The sequence below is a fragment of the Saccostrea cucullata genome, unplaced genomic scaffold, assembly GCF_032062105.1.
Source record: "Saccostrea cucullata isolate Sc308-1 unplaced genomic scaffold, CSIRO_AGI_Scuc_v1 ctg239, whole genome shotgun sequence".
Classification (NCBI taxonomy): domain Eukaryota; kingdom Metazoa; phylum Mollusca; class Bivalvia; order Ostreida; family Ostreidae; genus Saccostrea; species Saccostrea cuccullata.
In genome coordinates, this window is record NW_026939884.1 from 791,556 (window position 1) to 813,821 (window position 22,266).

Genomic DNA, 22,266 nt, shown 5'->3' on the forward strand with positions numbered 1-22,266 from the left:
TGTGTAAATTCATTACAAGGTTCATGAGACAATCATGAGCAATGTGAATAAAAACACAAGCGCACTTGTTTACGAGGTAATATTGATCTTTTGGGGAAATGTTTTTCAAATAATGCTCCATAAAGCACATGCAAAAACATTTTTAACTAGAAATTATTATTCAGAACGTACTTCCTATTATCAAATAAACATAAATATCCATTTAGCCTTATTTCTACATGCGATAACTTAATTTTGAAATTCAATGCTGTTTTTTAAAAGAAATAATTATTTTGAGATAGAAAAAAATAGATTGATTTTTTCGTAACAGCTTTTCGCTGCATTATACTTTATCCATTTGTAATGAATAATAATAATAATATACATAAAAAAGGAGTGCAATAAGTGCGAAAATCTTGCCGGAAATGTAATAGACGATTTCCCAAAGGATATTGAAACAATATTTGTCTCTCTCCTTTCTGAAACTTTCACGAAGTAATGGTTATAAGAATACTGAAGTGTTGAAGGAGGCCAAAATGTTTCAAAGACGCAATCTTGTTCCATTTCAACCTCATCTGTTATTCTTTTGTTAGCTGCGCTCGCGGACTGTAGTTTTTCTTTCTCCTTTTATGAGACATTCTCGAGAGAAATCTTTTGTTCGTTTTTACTTGTTGGAGACCTTTTTCCATGCTTACATTGGAGACACTGTTGTAAGGGGAATAGGACTTCTCATCACAGAAGGTAATATGATGGACCAGGAATAATAATTGTCATAATTTCATTTAAAGCTATGTCATCAAATAAAAGCATTACACAGCACAATTCAAAATTTGATTTCAAATTAACCATTTTAAAAGTCTTTTGAAACATCTTACAACCTTTGATTTCCAAAACTCTCAGATTTGAATTTCATTTCTCAGAAGGTAATTCGGTTTAGTGCTTTTTGTCTAATTGCGTGCCTTATCTTGAAGTTGACTTCTTTTGAGGAAAGGTTCGGGAGCGACAGACCCGCCATAAGACTGCTGCTAATCAAATACAACTGCAGATGATGTTTTACTCTCTTGAAAATCAATAGCGCGACATTGGCACTGTATCTGTTCCATAGGAATTACCTTCTTCTCGTGCAATGGGACAAATCTATAGAATCAACAAACTCCAAGGTAAATACACGTATGCTTTCACTGCTTTTCTCGATCATTTCAGTTTTTCTAAAACTTCTGAATTAGATGGATGTTATTTCTTAGAGAGCTTATAAAATCAGATTTATGAGCATAATCCTGCTTTCACTGTTTCATTGATATTATAATTATTCTATTATTAATGAATTAGGATTATTGAACCTCTATGAGTTGTTTTGCTGCAAGTCGTAGAGAAATGTTTTATAAATGTGTCTTGGATTTTACTGTTCATACATATTTCATTACTTGAAGAGAATGGAAACACGTTTTCAATGAGGGAAACATCAACATTTGATCTTTGAAGGATATAACATCTCTTACAGAATGGAAACCTAACTAGACCATAGTAACTCCATAGTTCGCTAGAGTTGTGTATTGAACTGTAGAGAGGATATGTAGTCAATAAGAATATATGTACTCTGTATGAAAGATGAGAATAATGAAACTCACGGAATATTCTACTCATAACAGACGCCAGATTCCACTGTGTTGAAGAGGCGCCATTTCCACTGGGAGAATTTCCAAAAACAACGGTCTGGCACGTGATACAGATCGCACTAATAAAAGAATGGGCCTCTTTTTCGCCAAATAGAGTAGAAATGGCATCACGTCACAATATGGTCGTCTGCTGCCGGAGCCTTGTCCGTAGCTGCGGATCAAAGTTATTCCCGTCTTATTTTCTTTAGTACACTTGGACCAGACTTACATTATCAATCGACCGTTTAGTCATTAAATTAATGTGAGACATCGGCTATGCAGGATGAGACAACTCAGGCCAATATTTTGGACGAACTTGGTGCCACCCCTGTCCGGAAAAATGGACATATTTCAGGGGATAATGAGCGGATTATTCTCAATGTGGGAGGTGTCCGGCATGAGACCCACGTCTCTACTCTCCGGACTATCGCCAACACTCGGCTAGCCAGACTGGCTGAGAGACACCTAATGTTAGAACATAAACGTGAGGAATACTTCTTTGACAGGCATCCCTCCGTCTTTAACTCTGTGATAGATTTCTATAGAACGGGTAAGTTAATGTTTCCTAATTCTGTGATTTCTAAAGAACGGATTCTGTGAAATCACTTATTTTCGTAGGGGTTTGATTTTCGTTATTTTCAAGGTATGGAGAGACCCACAGATTTATGACCACTTGGAAATATAAAATTTCATATGCATTACTATTCAACACTTCTCCAACAACAAAATCAAATTTCCACAAAGCAATAGTTTTCCTCAAACCTCGAAAACTACACACGACAAAAATATGTGATTTTACTGTATAAATTGAAATTTTCTTATCTTTGTCAAAATTGGCAAATTTCAAATGGATGAATGATTCTTGTTCCTTTTCTTAATCTTTCCTAATAGTTATTATCACCGTGTAAGTTTTTTCTTCTCTTTCTCAGATATGAATTAATCCTCTATTTACGTTTGTTTATAATTAGTAGGTACTGTGAACTTCTTGTTGTACATTCACTGAACGTTAAATGGAAATTTTCGAAAAAAATATTACTGTTGTACTAATGGGCTTTTGAGCTTGAATACTGTTTGTTGTATCCATATATCTCATAGTACAGTTAAGGAATATAGTAAGAGAGGTGTGGTGGATGCAACATTTGCAATTCAGCCTTAATTCTTGACGATCTATTCGGCTTGTATTGCGTGTTGATGGGTGGTAAGTTATATGCACATAGGGGACGTTAATACTATTATACCATGGTAACGTGGGGGCTAGCTCTTCCATGGGACCCTTGTTTTATCAATATGAATGTCATTTGATAGCAGTACAGTTCAAAGGCCTTTCATAAAATTGGCTTGATATGAACATTATGTCTTCATGTGGACAAATATATATATAAGAAAATTACTATTTTGCACAAAACGTCTTAGCTTCGTTTCACATTCGAAATTGATATGGCATTAACAAAATAATAATTTTGATTAAAAGTTGTCATTATTAGTATTGGTCGTACGTATAGCTTGTGTCAACAGCGTTAATTAGTAGGTACACAGGACTATTGCATTAACACTTTCTAATTGTTGGGAACCTAAAACAATAATAATAATCATATTATATGTAGCATACAATTTATTTTATATTTAAAAGTATTGTTGCAGGTAAACTCTAAAGGTGTACAGGATTTTAACTCAAGGTCATACGTTAAAAGTTAAAGTCATGAGGCAATGGAATCAAGTGTGCCATTAATTAAGACGTTAGATAACAGTGTATGAAGCATTTTTCCTAGCAGATTCCTAAAGTTTCTACGTCTCAATGTCATATCTCCAGTGTCAAGGCTAAACGTCGAATTCGTGCCTGATATTTACATTTTGGCAATTCTTCAGAATACATCTGTCGACAGTGTGTATACGAGGGGTGATCAAAAAGTTCGCGAACTATCTCTATTTCTACAAAACCACAATTCAAATTAGAATGAAATTCGGTACACCTATAGCCATACACAAGATCTATAAATAGCATATGCTGAATAGAGTTTTTCTCCTTGTTTGTGGCGTCACAATGTGAAAATGACGTTACTATATAGGTCACTCGTGACGAAAAATGGTTGTCTCAGTCGAACTCGTTCAACAAACGACTGTACAATTTATTGTATATCTTAGAAATCCCTCTGCAGTATCATATAATAATTTGTACACAGTTTATTGAGATAAATGAGTTCCTATAAATTCAATTAATGATTTGATAGATCGTTTTAGTGAAGGAAGGCAGATGGTTAAAAATGATACTTGTCATCTTACCCAGGCTAAGCAAGTTTGAAAAAATATGTATTTTTAATAAAGCAATTTGCTATCAAAGACCTCCAATTAACACTTTGAAAAATAGTTGAATATTTGAACAATGATATAAGTATCAAATACCTAAGATAACATTTACTTTAGATTTTAAACATATTAGATATGATGAAAAGGAGGCACCCATTCTCTATCCACCTTGAATAAAGGTCCCTCCCGAGACAGAAGATTTGTGTTTTAATGGTCGCCATGCTTATTTTTGGAAAGGATATTCTTATGCACCCATTCTGTTGCCGAGATATGACCATTTCTGACAAATGAACTGTTCTTATCATAAAAATTAACTCACGTGGAGAGAAATATAAAACTCAGAAGAATCTTTCAACTTTTGTGACAGAACGCTACGGAGGGGTCACGTGACCGGCAATATCACGTGATTCACGCATGTGCAGAACGGTGGTTGATGTGCATTAAAATTGTTGAGGATTAATTTAAAATATAATCAACATAAAAACCAAATATTGTTTCTTTTATGGAAGTTATTCAATTAGTTCGCGAATTTTTTGATCACCCCTCGTATAGTGGCCTAACAATTAGTTTGTAAAACACCAGTCAGCATTTGACTTTGTATTGATTTGAATCTACCATAGAACTTACAAAATGATGACTTTGAAAAGATTGCTGATATTGTTTTAGAAACTAACCTACCACGTTTTAAAAATTGTTCAAACGTGCAGTATGCTCTTGCGTATCAATCAACTGAGAGATGTAAACCCCGTATGCTGGCGATGAAGGTATATTGCTGCGTAAGGATGGAAAGTTGACGATTGAAAAGTTAAAGTCACCTCGTTTGTCATAAAGCTTGTTTGTTATATTACCTTTAACGTCTTTTTCAAGTATAATGCCTAAATATAAAACAGGTGTGTCAAACTGTGTGGTATGTTTTATTTCAAGCTCACCGGGATATTTTGTATCAACATAAGAATGAAAACAACTAATGTTAATTGACAATACGTCGTCGATATATCTAAATATCCATTTGAAGGTCACAGCAAGGGTTTTCTACTTTTCACGTATGATTTTTGACAAATTCTGCTTCATACGAATAAAAATAAGAATAAAATCTGAGAAGGGAAAGACGAACTTTGATTTTTCTTGGGAATTGATAATACAAAGTGTTGAAATGTAGTGTATTTTGTTGTATTGATTTTGATAAAATTTTGCGATTTCAAATTTTAAAATACAAGTGTATATATTTGCTTTACGCCAATATTTGAATATATTATTGCACAGTACTCCTGAGGTGTCTCCTTCACTAGTTATATGTTTTTTTTAGTCAGGAGTAAAGAAAGAAACATGGTAGAATGATTAGTAAAACCCGTTATATATGTAGCTTTGTTCATATGAATTTTATTTTGTTTGGAAATCTAGTATAAGTATGGTAATTCAAAATAAATTTTATTGTTATTATTGAAATATTTTACGGACATGAAAGAGAGCTTCTGCTTTGTTCATGTTCATGGCTCCATGGCTTTCATTTTGCCCCTTACGTTATTCAATGATTGCAAAATTCTCTAATTGGATGTAAAACAATATACAATAATTGATCATGTTGTCCCTCGATTGCCTATTTATTGCGAGAGTTCAACATCAATCTGATACTTTTAATCCATTCTGACAAAGTATCAGGGTTATTTTTCGTCTTTGGTCCCTCGCCTTGTGTAATCTTCCATAGAATTCATGATATTTATGAATGTATGATACCAGTTGATTGATTTGTGTTCCTTAAAGTTTTTGCCCTTAAAAATAAGTGATCAATTGTTCTCCCGATCATTACAGCAGGACTAAAGTTGTAGGATCGAAGAGTATATGTAAGATTTTCTATAACTAGGAACTGTAAAATTTTCGTTTTGTAATTAAAAGAATTTCGAAACAATCGTTGATGTCTATTTGTAAGAAATACAAGGAACTTCAGCTCTAAATGTGACGGACTGCATGACTGGAACCTTTTGTCTTTCAAGAATATTACTTATATTAATCGCACAAGTTGGCAAATTGAAATTTGAATAACAGAAAGGTTGTTTCGGGCAGTTTTTTCTCTGTAAATCGTGGCGGTTTAAAAACCTATGGATTGTACCATTCATAATCACAAAAAATCTAGTCTGTAGTATCTGGCTCCATCAAATACAATACCTCGTGCATGCAGATATCAAATTTCTGACTTCAAGCGACCTACATTGTAACAGGGAGGTACCACCAATAATAATGTGGGTATACGCAGCCCTGCCCAAGTGCGGATGTTATTGTTATAGAAATTAAAGAAACGTGGTCTCTCTCCTGACTCATTCAAATGTTATACATGTAATAAGTTAGAACTTATTAAAAAGCGATAGGACAGTAAACAAAATATTTTATAGTCGTTTTTCTCTTCGATGTGAACAATGACAGTTAATTTAACAAGGTATGTTATTGGTCCTTCACTATCCATTGACTGTAAATGCTGAGTATATAAATGACCAGTCGCAGCCCTCCACCGGCAAATGGTGGCGTCACAATGTTAGTGAAAAATTCTTATAGAGACGTTAAACTACGGAAGCCCATTCAGGACCTATCAAAAAATATTTTTGAATTCGTTATAACGATTTTTAGAATTCGTTATAACGAATTTAATTTGTTATAACAGATTTTTAGGATTCGTTATAACGAATTTAATTTATTATAATGAATTCAATAAATCTGTAATAACAAATTAAATTCGTTGTAACGAATTCAATGAATCTATTATAACAAATTAAATTCGTTATAACGAATTCAATAAATCTGTAATAACAAATTAAATTCGTCATAACGAATTCTAAAAATCGTTATAACGAATTCAAAAATATTTTTGATGGGTCCTAAATGGGCTTCCGTATTAAACAAACAAACAAACAAACAAAAAGAAAATGCAGAATGCTTGTCAGAAAAGAGAGTTCTATACATTTAAAATTAACGAAAAAAAATAGTAATATAATTTCTGATTGAGAGGTTTGAACAAGTATTCTAAAGGGAGATTAAGATTGGGGTACATTATATCAACTGATATTTTATATGTAGTGTGGAAATCTGAAGCGAAATGTAACTTAGTTTTCTGTTTAACATGTCTCCACCTGCCATTTAATACACCACTACTTCCTATCTTAGTTTCTAGGATTACCCGATCCATTAACAGTCTCGGTATAATCTCGCAGTTGTCTCGCAATGGCTACTGAGAACTCCTCAGGCCATACAATTTGCTGATCACCAAAATATAAAACCTTCCGAACACATCTGTATTGGCAATAGAGAAACGTAGGGATTTTTATTGACAGTCTGAGAACTGCTTGTCATATTTCGTCTGGGTGATGCCATTGAGGAATTCTTTTACACCAGATTCATCCGCATATGATCTCCTCGCAGACATTGATTACTAATGAAGGTCTCCCATGGACTTTAATACAATGTTTACATTTCTTATCGCTTCATTTTATTTACTGCACAATGTGGCAATAGTGAGGCAATGTAGGGAAATTTACGGGTAGATTGTCTAATTGAGATTAATATTCTCTCCTTCTTGACACTTTTTTAATGACAGGAAGCCGATATTACCAGGAATTGTGAATTAAACTAAATTACAATTACTGATGCGTTATGGGAAGTTCTACTAATATAATGCAAATAACAGACACTGTAGCGCCTTTTCTGCCCATCAAATAAGGCTGGTTTCCTACTCTTTGAAAAGACAGCTTCTCTGCAGACTATTAAATAAACAATGAGGGCTGTATAATTCGAGCAATTTCTTACAATCAACAAGTATATCAAGGGGAAGATGCATTGCTTCGATCATAACGAATGTTTATTGTTCGAACCAGAGACAAAAAGTTGTATCTCCTCCTTACCATAAAGAGAATCAATTACAAATTAGAGCATCCTTATAAATATAACCTCTATGCATTTTACCAGTCATTCAATGATTTTACAAATTGGGATCCCAGATTGGTACCTTGCAGGAAATTGAACAGTTTAACATAACGATAGTTAACAATATATAGTCTGAAATGGCAACTAGAAAGGTCTGCAAATTATATGATTACAAACGATCATAGATATTGCCAATACCGCTCAAACAAGGGTAAAAACATTCAACAACCTGCCATGGCCTCATCTCTGTGTTCATATAGGCTTAGGTTCACTAAAGGTTACATGCGGTCGACTTTCTAGACCATGTACATGGCATATGAAATAGGAACACGTGTCTGATCCCTTCATTGATATAACGTCTCTTCTTGATGTGTTCTATTTTATAATCAATCACTCCTGGATCTTGAAGGTCCGTATCTGAGAATTCTTTTCAAAAGGCCAAGGAAAAATATTGATGTTTGTAACTATAGAACAACATTAAAATGGATGTCATCTTTAAAATGGATATTTCAGGATAGAGCGACTCTTCACTGAAACAGAAGTGGTTTTCAGTCACGTGTTTTTATGATTTATTTTGCAATTATCCTTTCAAAAAGCAGAGTAAAATGAATTGCTTCTAACAACACTGTATAGGGTATGTTCAGAAAGCAGAATTATTAAATGTCACTATGAAGTAATGTGTTGCTATGAGTTTTGATTTTGATATTTGAAAGTGTTGTAAGTCCACACACTTGGGACCATTCAGATGTGATATAACTATAATTGTTCGACATTTTACCGATCTTTTTTGGGATATTTTTTGAAATATTATGATGGCTGGATGAGTCAAGGATCGATCCCTTGAGTAACTGAGTAACACAAAATCCTTGATAACACCACCAAAATTCTTCTCTGTGTTAAAAATATAATGACAAGTAAATTGATTTTTACGGTGTGAATATTTTTGAAGCAAAACCTTTGATAATCATGTGCAAGTATATAATTTTGAAGTCATTATTACGTCATGCACTTTTTTGATTTATCGAGTGGCAATATCAAAACAACGTTCCTACATGCACTAATGTACCCCTAACATTGCATTGATAGTTACTTAATGCAAATAACAGGATGGTTCTCCACCCTCGTATACACGTAGATTTAGCCCCTAATTATTCAAAGACAAAAAACCCCTCTATATACTGCATCAAAATCTTATACCTTAATGAAAAAATAATAAGACTGAGACAATTGCATAAGACACTCAAATGAAATATAGAGAAAAAAGTGTACAATCATTGAAGCTATACAACTCTTGAGCAGAGCTAACACAGACCTCTAAATTAATCAGAAAAGGGATTCAAATGCCATGTGAGAGTAATAATCCCCTGTCGGTCGGCCACACCCATCATTTGTATGCTCCCTGTCATGATTGAGATATTTAAAAAAAACTTTAACAGTCCAGTGTATAGAAATAGTCTTATAATAGGTTTAAAAAATTAACTTTATTCGACTTAATGATATATTGTATTTACGGACAAGATAACTGTATCGACAAAAGAACCTGAATTGCGAAATGATATTAAATGAGACTATTGATATCCTTGTTTCATCATTGCGTTTGTCAAAAACTCGCTGCTTTTTAGAAATTGTTCGTACGTTTAGAGCATGCTCAAGAAGATTGTGTTTTTAACAACTAGGAAACCTAAACTGCATATGTAAGGTATAAGGGTATATTGCTAAAGGAAGTGAACAATAGATAAAAAATTGAAATCACGTGTTCTTGTTGCACATAATTTGTTGTTGGTTTACCATTTACGCCATTCTCTAGTAAAATATCCATATAATGAAAGAGCCATGTCAGACTCTGTGTGGTATCTTTCATTTAAAGTTCACTGGGATATCGGATCCACTTATAAATGGAGCAACAAATGTAGTAAAAAATATTAATATTTTTACAATTTTAGTTCGTTTCAAGAATGATATTTTGATTTTTCTAAAGGGGTACGAACACACCCATGGTACCGAGTACTTTTGATGGCTTTGTACTCATTAGTTTGCGGGTGAAATAGATGAAATTATTTCTTTTTCATATCGTTTTTCGTGATTTAAGTGATGAGTGCAGAACTTCTGAAATGTCTGAATCCGAGTCCTATGTGTTTGCAATTGCAAGATGCCTGTCATGAGCCAGTTAATAACACTATAGGGTTTCTTGTTATGAATATCACTGAAAGACGAATAATTATTGATAACTCAATAATCTACTAGTACAAACAGTTCAATAAATTGCCTTTCTAGAGAATAAATTTTACCATAAAATGACCGTTACGCCAATAATCCCGCAAGCTTTTTTTTTCTAGTATTTTTCTCTTCAAAATGTTAGATCATTAATTTTTCATGACTGAGACATCAGACAAGATAAGCAAGAATAAGACCTTATCCAATATAAGCAAGAAGTAGACCGTATCCAGTAGCCCGATCCCAACTAATCTCGTCATATTTCAAGCCAAAAAATGTGCTCATTTGTTTCATGATGTACTGTGTAAGTTTTCCTTTGTGAAGTTGAAATATGATTTATATACAATATACATCACAGCAACAAGTGAACAAATCAATACCGAGGCCATGGTGACTTCTGTGTCATGTAGATCACAGGTTTCTTTACTCTCTGGCAATATCCTTCTGACGGAATATGAAGTGTCCAACAAAAGCAATCATCAGCTGTATAGCAGAATATTTCTGAGAGTACATGGATAATAAGAATTTTTTTCATACGATTTTACCATTTTATTTGACAAAATACACTTAAAGAAAAACCTAGTTAATTTAACTAGTGTGCCTCGAAAAGCAATTATCAAGGTTAGTAATCTTTCAGTTCACTGGCTAAGATAATGAGTTGTGGAGCAGGGGTCCTAAAGATACTTAGATATTTAGTGGAAGTTACTTATAAACTCTAGATTTACTTATCTTATCTAGTACATTTACCCAATACATAATAAAACTACTTTTAATGTACTGATTCTATGGACAGTAACTTTACTAGTCTTCTTAGTGAGTATTTACTAGTATTTTTTTTACAGTGTATGAAAATCATGAACAGTTATCAAACTCTTAACCCCAATGTTACAATACAAATTTGGAGCAGAGCTAAAAAAAAGCACGGGCCACTAAAAACATCAGAGATGGAATCAAGTGCCATGGAGGAGTAATTATTCTCTGTCTACCGTTTACAACCGCCATGTGCTTCGTGCTATTGTCGGATAAACACTAAAGTTCGTAGATAATTCAGTTAAAAAAATGACCTACAAGTTCTATCAGACATTCAAGCATTTTTTATGTCTACTATGAAGTACTAATGTGTAGAATCGGAGCGTTTTTAACAAAATCATTTTTGCAAATTACTATTGATAATTAAAGGTGAGTAAATCAACGAGTTCCGTTTTTATTAAAAAGCAGCTGTTTCTGAATTTTAAAAAAACCTAGACTTTTATTGATCATGGAAAATGCATAAAGTGTCCAAAAGTAATCAGTTTTGATGGTATTGATTTCTTTATTAGGAATGTTATAAAAGTTCCTTGAGATTTTAAGTATCCGAATCAAATTTACACCCCTTTTTGAAGATATTGTGATGGAAATTCCTGCAGTTTGTCAATCACTGTTATTAATATTTTAGTGACTAGTAAAGGAAAATGGTTGGTAGAACCTTATCTGAAACCCGCTGTGTATATTTGTTTAAAGGATTTTTATGTAGATTGGGAATCCAGTATAGGTATATGGCAATTCAAACAAAGTTTGATTGCTGGGACTTTTAAAATTATCTTAAATCTGACATGATTTTTAAGAATATTCTTCCCGAAGATGGGACTATTAGGTTGTTAGTAGTATCTTCATTTGTTTATAAATTTGCAAATCATTATTAAGCAAAGCATTCGTTCTTGCAACGATATGCTTGTACCAGAAAAGGAGCAATTAACAAAGAAATGAAATTCAGTTGTTGCGTCTTTTGCCAAAGTACACAAAATCAATTTGAAAAAAAAAGATCATGATTCTCAATCTAAATTAGGGAATTTTTGCATGAAGCTGAAACACACATTTCAGAAAAAAAAATTCCTTTATTTAAAACAAAAATCAGCAAGATTTGTAATTAAATTCTAACATTCTATCATAGTTAACACAGGAAAGCCTTTTCAATAAGGTGTTATTTTACTGTTTCAAAGCTTTTTATTATAATTAATATTATGCATGTATATATACTGTCTCTTGAAATAACACTATGTATAAGAGAAACGAAGACGCAATGAAGCAAATCAACCACTACTGCCAAGACAAAGATGTTCTTTCGATTTTTGAGGAATAAAAATATCGATTGTATGTTCATCTGACAGACAACATAATCCGTAAATTAATCTGAAATCATTTGGGAGTATACATTCATACTGCATAACTGAAAATCACTACTCGAACCGATCCTGTATATATAGCTTCTTATTCTACATCTTGTTAGCCCATTGATATGTGCTTGGCTAGACCACAGCGTCTGACACATGTTTCATATTTGGATATTTTACTTGAAAAAGACGGTAATAGTAATCAACAACCAAGCTCTATGATGAACGTGATGACTTAAACTTTTCTATCGTCAGCTTCCCTTACTTATGCAGCAATATACCTTCATCACTTGCATACGGAGTTTATATATCTCAGTTGATTCGATACGCAAGAGCATGCTCTACGTATGAACAATTTCTAAAACGAGGTATATCATTGACAAACAAGTTAATCAAACAAGAAAATCAGTAGTCTCGTTTAAAGCCATCATTTCGTAAGTTCTTTGGTGGATACAATATGCTGACTGACGTTTTTCACACTGATTGTTAGCTCATTATTTATCCTCTAAACTGACGACGAATTCTTCCGTTATTTCCCGATCATGACAAGGAGCACAAGGCGGGTGTGACCGGTCGGCAGGTCTTTGTTTGCTCTGCTCCTATTTTGCATTATTTTATGGACTTTTGATCTTGAATACTGTTCGTTACAGTGTCTCCATATATTTCATTGTTTTTTGGTCATTAAAGCCAATTTATTATATTGAAAGGCAATGAAATCAAATTATACTTGCTTTAAAATTTGATCAAATCTGTAAGAATGGAAACTTTGCAGAGTTCTTTTAAAAGTATCCATGTAATATTTAAAGTCTTTTCATTGACAGATTAATACAAGAGTACATCTAGATATTGTGTCTGTTATGAAGAATATAAAGAATGAAATATTTAAAATTGGAAAATCTGCTTTGTGGTAGCCAGGTCCATTTGTTAACGTATGTGATAATGTCATTCAGTATACTTATGAAGCTAGATGCTCATTGATGTCCTGAGCAGGTGTCAAGCTGTAAAACATAACCATTTGCATGGAATATACAAGAAATATACAGTCATTTTGTTCTTTTCTTGAAAGTTTGAAAAGTAAAACCTTTGCAATTTGCAATTAGGTAAAATACATTACGTGTCTTGAGGAGGATTCACAGCCATTTTAAACAAGCTTTTTATTTGCATGTTTATATTTTTCTTTCATTTTTCCTTTTAACCATTGAAATAAATAAAAAACAAAAACAAATGAGTTCTGCATGAAAAACAAACAAGTTTCATGAATGGATCATTTTTCCATCTTTTAAAAAGCACTTCTTTTTTTACAAAAATTGCAGACTATTGAATGTGTCATTGGCAGATTGTTGTGAAGTACACTAAAGTTCGATCGATCGATTTATGAATAGAAGTGTTCCAATGTGCATTCTTGTGCACTGGGATAATTGATACATACAACACAATGTAGAGATATTCCACAGTGCTCAAACGCTGTGTCCCGAAAAAGCTCTATTGCTTTCATGTCAACTGCGTCCATTGCTCAGCGTACTTATTTGTATCGCTTTCGTGTCATATGGATGTTTTGAAAAAGCTCTCCTGGGAGAATGTTAAATCTTATCAATGACTTATAACTTATGCAAGAGCTTGTATCGATAGAGTCTTAATTTAATTAGGTCGTGTTTGCTTGCTTTCGGTCATTTATTATTTATGGTGCAAATAGGAGTTGCTCGCCTGGTTTCTGTCAGATGACCACAACACATCACTTTTACAGTTCCACGCGGGACTGAGGATCGTCAATATATGATGTACAATCCCGTCAAATCTGGATTGTGACGTCCTGGGAGAATGGAAAAGCTTTAAAATATTGAAGGATTGTGTTGCAGCAAGTTTACAACAATGTAAACTGTCACAAATATTCAATGTTATGTCAACATGCTATACTAGTATAGCCCTTAACAGATATTTTTATCTGCTGTAAAAAAGAGCACTGGATCTTGAAACGAACTCAGAGCGAAATATATTGAAGTTAGAATCATGTTTTTGAGAGGCAAAATTGAAATCTAGACGAAGCCATGCATACGTGTATGTTTTAAATTTCTTGACAGGACCATTGTCAGATTTCTATAAAGAGATGAGTTTCGAGGAGTGGTACAATGTATCTCTATTTCCATTATTTGGTGGGTTCTGGTGCATTATAAAAGTTCTTATTTCAAATATTACTTATGATAAACAAAATCTATAAGCATAAAAAATCTTAATGCCTTTTTCTCAATAATTTTTTAATTAGATTTTTCCGTATTAAAGTTTAAATTTTGACTAAGAATTATATGTCAGTTTTGAATATTTTGAATATTCCAAAAAGCCAAAATGAATTTGAACTACCATATATATGTTAAATTCCAAAACTTCATAAGAATCCTTACAAACAACGATACATAGCAGGTTCCAGTAAATGTTGAACCAAGCCTCTTTCTTTATTCCTCATAAGATATTAACAGTAGTGAAGGAGAAACTTCAAGAGTACTGTGCAACAATATATTCAAGAAGTGGTGTAAATCAGATGTGGATACTTAAAAATTCCGAGGAACTTTTGGACATTTTTAAATCATCAGATTTTACCAAAATCAACAGCTTAAAAACTTAAGACTTTTCATCTTTATACACAATCATTCCCCACAATAAATTAAAGTCCAGGCTTTTTGATATCATTGACAGCTGCTTTTTCAATAAAAGTGGACCTCGTAAATTTATTTACCTTGTCATTGATTATTTGAAAAATTATTTTGTTAAAAATCATTCTGATTGCACATACAAGTACTCTGAAATTGACATAAAAAAGATGCTTGAGTTTCTGATTGACAATATCTACATGTGTGTTGTTTTTGGAGTCCAGGTCTTCCGTTATTAGCAGACCTATTTTGTATTCATATGAAGCAGAATTTGTGCAAATCTGATGCATGAAAAGACAAAAACACTTTCTGTGGCCTTCAACTCGACATTAAGATATATAGACGACGTATTGTCAATTAACAATGGTTACAATGGTAATTTTCATTCTTATGTCGATACGATATGTCCCGGTGAACTTGAGATAAAAGATACCATAGAGTCTGACACATCTGATTCATATTTGGATATTTTACTTGAAAGAGACGTTAATGGTAATCTAACAACCAAGCTCTATGATGAACGTGATGACTTTAACCTTTTCTGTTGTCAACTTCCCTTGCTTATACCTTCATCACCTGCATACGGAGTTTATATATCTAAGTTGATTCGCAAGAACATGCTCTACGTATGAACAATTTCTAAAACGAGGTAAATCATTGACAAACAAGTTGATGAATAAAGAATTTCAACAGTCTCGTTTAAAGCCATCATTTCGTAAGTTCTATGGTTGATACAATAAGCTTGTCAGCAAATACAATTTATCATTGAGTGAAATGCTGACTGACATTTTTCATACTAATTGTTACACTGTAGTCCATTATTTATACACTGAATTGACGACGGATTTTTTCCGTTTTTTCCCGATCATGACAAGGTGCACACGGCGGGTGTGACCGGTCGACAGGGGATGCTCGCTTCTCCGTCACCTGGTCCCACCTCTGATGTTTTGGAGGTCAATGTTTGCTCTGCTTACTTTGTATTGTTTTATGGACTTTTCGTCTTGAACGCTGTTCGTTGTCTCCATATGTTCCATGAAATAATAAATGTATCACAGTTCATCACTAAGTGTCAAGCCAAAATTTTAATTTGTATTCAGGTAGTCCGATCCTCAGGTTTATAACATTATAGCAGTTACGTAATCAAAAACTCATAAAAGTATCTCTGAATCCACAAAGTTATGTAAATTTATCCACAATATTTCTTCAAAGTTAAAGATTAAATATATCATATTATATAGGGAAAATTGTCAATCTCCAATATTTTTGCAGGAAAAGCGAATTGGAATATAAGCAATGTATTTTCTAATTGCATATTGATCAACAAATATATTCTAGGTTAAAAAAACGATAGGTATCCAGGTATTCAGAGAAATTGTCATATTTTTTTATATATACTTATTTGGTATCTTTTGTCTTCTATATCCGTCGTATATTCTATAATAAATAGTGTAAAAGGCTTTTGTTATCATTGCAAGGCACCACAAATCACTTCTCATTTCATATCATGCTAATAAGCATTGGTATCTAAGGCTTGATTCAAGAAAATCTTATTTCTCTAAAACTGTATTAATTTTTTTCTCCTTTTATAGGGTACAAATGTAAACTTTTATAAGACCTTCTCTATGACTTCCAAAGACCTTGAATCTTATAAAGATGAATGAAATGATAATTGTTGCATGGAAAAAATTCATTTTCAAGCTTCATTTTGATGCACTTCATATCAAATATCAATTTTTGGAGTCATTCTTCCTGGCTGACGATCGGATATCCTTAAAAAAAAACTAGTCACTCAGAGACTTTAGAAACTAAAACCTCATTATATGCATGTACTTTGAAATACAATTCGAGATAAATATCTTAAATAAAATCCCCCGTTTTGTTTCCATGGATACAGTTAAACCTTACCTGCTGCTTGTGGAGTATTTTGAAACAACAGTTTATTTTCTGTTGAAGACATATGTTTATAGTTCTGTGTTCCATTGTATAAAAGGGGATGTCTGAACAATACGAGTATATAGTAGATCTAATAATACTAATGCTCTGTAACCATACTGAAGATTTCATTTGCATTATTAATACATTACTCAAAATAAATGTAGAATTTTCTTACTATCCGTGATACACAAACCATACAATTTCAGTTTATTCTGAGTTTATTCTGAGTTATGTACAATTTCAAAAGATATGAAATGGTCCTTTTGGTTATTTTGAACTGAAATATTTTTTTCTTCAACAGGTGAATTACACGTACCTCTAGAGGTATGCGGGGCTGTGGTAAAACGCGAGCTGGACTATTGGCAGGTGGATCAGCACGCCATCAAATCCTGCTGTTGGCGTCATTACAGATCTTACATAGAAAACAAACGCATCCTCGACTCCTTCAACCGAAGTCTGAAGAAAGAGACATTTTCTGTTGACGTCAGCAAGTTTGAAGGATGGAAAAAAGTACAGATGCAAATGTGGTTAATTTTAGAGCACCCAAGGACTTCCAAAATAGCAATGGTGAGATTGTGATGTGTACCGAAAAATGACAACACTAGAACAATTTTCAAATGTCTACAATGAAGCGCATTGAAGTGGTAAAATTTTCCGTTTGACTGGAACGTTTTGAGCTATCTTTAGAACGATGATTGTCATACAATGACACGCCTATTTCTTTAGAAAGGAGAAATCGGTCAAATAGTTCATTCAAATACCTGTAGAACAGGTATTCCATAAATATAACAGCCAATCAAATTGACGGTCTACTTAAACACCGAGTAAGCACGTGTTCGACCAAAACTTGTGTTTTGGTAACTCCAATAAACATGATAAATTCATAATTATATACAAATTCGTTGTAATTAAGTGTTTTACAGAAGGGGGACTCTCTAACTCACTTTTATAACTTTAAAAAATCCCCATTTCAGTGAAACTCATATTGCTTGTCGCGAAGAGTGGGGTGTCCTAAAAAATTACGACGAATGTTTCTTTTCGTTTCTGAAGAAATGGGCGTGTCATAATGTTATAATTGACGTTCATAACATGACTCAGAACGTTTCATCCAAACGGAAAATTTTACCACTTCAATGCGCTTCATTGTACATCAATAAAAAGATTGTCTAAATTTGTGAGTTTTAATATTTTTTAAAATTATAAAATATAAGGTTTAGAAGGCTAACTTTAAAAATTTTTTCGATTGCCCCCTCCCTCTCGTGAAAAATTTTCAAATCAATGCTGAATTTTCAAAATCTATTTTTCAGAATGCATAAAAAATAATTATTGTTTCCTGGAGATTAAAAAAAGTTTTGGATAGGGTCACTATGAGCCAGTCGGCGGGGAGAGGGTACCTAGCATTTTTTTTAAAATGACATAAGATCTAAATCTTTTTCTTTCAGGCCTATGGAGTTGTTTCGCTCTTGTTCGTTATTGTATCTATCCTTGGGTTCTGTTTGGAAACTCTGCCGGGTCTTAGACCAAGCACGCGTTCCCACAACAGTTCAATGAACGTCAACTGCCCCGGGAACAAGACCAAAATCATAGAACTCAGGGAGAACGAAGGACTCTACATATTAGACGTAATTTGTACAGTGTACTTCACCATAGAACTCGTTGTCAGATTTATCTTTGCTCCACAGAAACTGAAGTTCATCCGTTCCGCTATGAACATCATCGACCTACTCGCTCTGGTGCCTCTATATATGCAGTTAATTCTCAACTCAGATGACATGCGAGCTTGCTATATGAATGAACAACTGATCATTGAAATCATGTTTGTTCTACGTATAATACGTATGTTCCGAATATTTCATTTGGTGAAACATTATCAGGCGTTGAAAATCTTAGTGTATGCATTGAAAGCAAGTCTTCAAGAATTATTGATGCTCGCAATTTTCCTCATAATAGGTATGTTGATATTTTCTTCCTTGATTTACTATGCAGAAAGGCATAAAATAAATTCTGGGGAGCCAGAAACTATAACAACCATTCCGATGGGATTTTGGTGGGCGATAATCACTATGACGACAGTAGGGTACGGTGACAAACACCCGACAACGACTGTCGGTTATATTGTGGGAACCGCATGCGCAGTGGCAGGTGTTCTTATGATCGCCCTTACCATTCCAGTTATATCCAATAATTTTACACTTTTCTATACACATGTACGTTCAAAAGGGGGGAAAGGGCCCCCTAATTCAGATTCCAGGGAATCACTTGTATTATCATCCATTGATGACTTGGACAAAGAAACAGAACTTGATGAAAAACGGAAGTTATCGAGCGGGTCCTTGGTTGTGGAGGCGTACATGAATGGAACACATGTTATTCGAAAATTGACTTCAAAGTCCGGAAGTCCACAATATTCTCCAATTCTGAGAAGAATTCCGGAGTCAAGCTCTTTAGTAGACATTTGTGATAGGCGGAAATGTAATGGAGAATTTGACCTTATCAGAAACAACAGTAGTAAAGCTAAAAGTGACGACGGCGTTACTTACACAGGGGAAACACCGCTTTGATAAAACAGGTCTTCTATGTCATTGTTGGCAAAATAATGTCATGTGAGTGGTGGATATATTGAACATCTAAGAATTTTTTTTAAATTTTTTATTTTATTTAGTTTTTTTTTTGGGGGGGGGGGGGGGGGTCTAAATTATAAAGTGTAAAATTCTAAAATCTAAATAATTTTTTTACTGCCAAAAATTAATCTTAAAATTCTATTTGAAATAAAGTGTATTTTAATTTGGAGAAAATTCTCCAAAAACATTTTTGAAGAACACTTGTCACATGATAAAAGTTGGCAAATATATATTAGTAAATAAATGAAGCCATGTGGCATGCGCATCATAAAAACTAACTTCAGTAAAATTTAAAATGTTCCAAAGATTCTTGAATTTGTAATTGTATATGAATATCAATGCACATCGGATCATTTTCACCCATCATTATTGAATGTTGTTCCCCCATTTTAATGCTATGCAAGAATGTAGATTGGTATACTATAAATGTTTTGAAATTATTGTATTTTATTATTATTTGCTGAAATATCGTTATTATGTATCATTTTTGATGATCTTGCACATTACAATAGGATCAATTTTTCACAAACAGATAGGATTTCATGCACAACCTGAATATTAAATCTTTTAGGGAACAAAGCGAAAGATCTTTAAAGCCGTCTTTATAGACGGTATTTCCTTTTAATTAAGTTCGTCATAACCGAGTTTTACTGTAGATTAATTGCAGGTGTGTATAAGATAAATTTATATTAATGACTAGGGATGTCAACGAGTACCCGGTTAACCGGGTACTCGATCGAACGTCCTAGTATCGAATACTAGAAGCGGTACTCGGTTACTCGGATGTATATTTTTGAATATTTCTAAGTTTATAGTTATTAATGCATTAAACAATCTGTTTTAAAAGGTAAAATACTCATTGCACTTGTCAGTAATTATGGTTTCCTACTCCTCTAAATGACCGTTATCGCCTGTGGCAGTGTTTATACAGTAATTATCGTGACCAAGCGCCTGACCTTCGGCTGTCTTCTACCCTTATTTTTTGATTTTCTTTAATTATTTGTTTTCACTGAACATCTTTTAAGGTCTGTTATGATTAAGTAAATTAGATAATCTTGTCAATTTTCTGAGAAGCCGTAATTTCTCGGGAATATAGAGACAGATGATATTACACGCGCGACTGTTGATATCGTTGTGTTTCATTACATGCCAATACATGTACAAATAGTTGACGGCAAAGGCTTAAAAAATAATGTCCATCATTGCACCAAACTACAAAATACCGTCCCGTGATACTATAAAATCTAGGATCTGTTAGAACTTGGTATTGATATGAATGTACCTTGACGTCAAATGCAACAAAGAGTTACATTACAATTACGGAGTAGATTATTTTTTTTTTTAAACAAAAACACCATGAACAACTTACGATTATATTTCTTGTGTTTATCTTATAAATAAATTGAACTTAAATAAATGTTGTATTAAATTTCGTCGGGCACGAAGTTCTATAATCATTGTTACAACAGAAATGCATTTACGTGACCTCCCATCAGAGCTTTAGTGTTTTGTCATCAATTTACTTGTTCATATTTATTTACTCGAGTATTAAAAATTGACCGATTTGACATCCCTATTAATGACCATTGCAATTGTTAGAAATTCTAAATGAACAATTGCTTTTTAAATTACTATTTACAGAATTTTTACGAATATAACATGAGCAATTCTTTTGATCAGATATATTTGATTGTTGTGTTTACCTATCACTTTGTAACCTGACTTTATTGGCTCAGAAATGTCCTTTTTAAAACAAGAATTTTTTTGTTGAATGCAAATCTTATTTATGATTTTATATGATATTTTATCAACGAAGAGTACCATATATGTACTTAAAATTTATTAACAAAGGTAGTTGACTAATGTTTTTATTGTTTATGTATAGCCAGCTGAGTTTTTTAATTACTAGTACCATTTTGTACATATAGCTTTAAATTATTAATGAATCGAAGCTTCCAAAGTTCATGTTGGTGGTTTTCTCTGAAAATGAGGAAATTGTTATTAATCATTCCTTAACCTCAAACTATTGGGTTTTTTTTAATTATTGGAATGTGTTTTAGCAATCCAATGACTATTACCATCATTAAGAGGTTCAGATTGTATGTCCGAAGTCAGGAGGTTTGACAAACACGAGTTTTCGTATTGTTGATTGAGCAATAATGGAATCTTTCATGTACATGTATATGATGAAACAATCATTTTTTTAAACTCTAATGGCGTATGTCACATAATGTACAGCTTGTTTGTATATGCACATACTTTTTGATATTCTAGTCATTTTTTACTTTGCTCACTATGATGATTGTACACAAATTACGGTGACGGATTGACCAGTTTTTATTTGTGTTGATAATTTTTTTTTCAATGTTTTTACACGTTGCAGACCAAGGCTTTTAAATCGATGTCGTGTTGTTACGGGCTTGCTCGTATAAGTGCACTGGCTATTCAGATAAGCATTCCACGTGAAATTTTTACACATTGTTATCTTTGTTTATTTGTTTGCTGCTATTTACATCTCAATAAAATTGAGTTGAAATGCAATCTTGCCTAATTTTTCCTAGTAAGAAACTAGAACTGTCCAATAGGGACAAATACCCCCCGCTGGGTTTTTCAGAGAAGGTGCCAATTCAAAAATACTTTATGGATCTAGAGGTGTTCACAATTTACTTACAAAAATTTGCAGTGAAATATAATTGCTCATCATGTTTCTTAATGAATGAAACAAAGGTGCAACCAAATGAAACATCAATACTAATACATTGTAATTCCACTGTAACATTTTTTTTTATTTTTTCATTTTATTTTTTTTTATTTCTGCATTAAAAAAATATATTGCAATTATGTGTTATGTCACTCT

At 33.1% G+C, this 22,266-nt stretch overlaps 1 protein-coding gene across 2 annotated transcripts; it reads left to right on the plus strand.

Annotated features, from left to right (window-relative positions):
- The first annotated feature begins 1,059 nt into the window (after nt 1-1,059).
- LOC134254185 (potassium voltage-gated channel subfamily C member 2-like) lies at nt 1,060-19,486 on the plus strand. Of its 2 annotated transcripts, none has more exons than XM_062736727.1 (4): nt 1,060-1,139; nt 1,481-2,184; nt 17,090-17,355; nt 18,231-19,486. In XM_062736727.1, exons 2-4 carry the CDS (start codon nt 1,911-1,913, stop codon nt 19,347-19,349), a joined length of 1,659 nt encoding a protein of 552 aa, XP_062592711.1. In that variant the 5' UTR covers nt 1,060-1,139; nt 1,481-1,910; the 3' UTR covers nt 19,350-19,486. The 2 variants fall into 2 exon arrangements, with proteins under 2 accessions (XP_062592711.1, XP_062592712.1); XM_062736728.1 differs by having other exon boundaries at nt 1,078-1,139; nt 1,410-2,184.
- The last annotated feature ends 2,780 nt before the right edge of the window (nt 19,487-22,266 follow it).

What these genes read in the sequence shown, in the direction of transcription:
- LOC134254185 (XM_062736727.1), top strand. Translation starts at nt 1,911, where the DNA reads ATGCAGGATGAGACAACTCAGGCCAATATTTTGGACGAACTTGGTGCC. An exon ending in GATAGATTTCTATAGAACGG is followed by an intron (nt 2,185 to 17,089) that starts GTAAGTTAATGT and finishes TTTCTTCAACAG; the next exon opens with GTGAATTACACGTACCTCTA. An exon ending in GGACTTCCAAAATAGCAATG is followed by an intron (nt 17,356 to 18,230) that starts GTGAGATTGTGA and finishes TTTTTCTTTCAG; the next exon opens with GCCTATGGAGTTGTTTCGCT.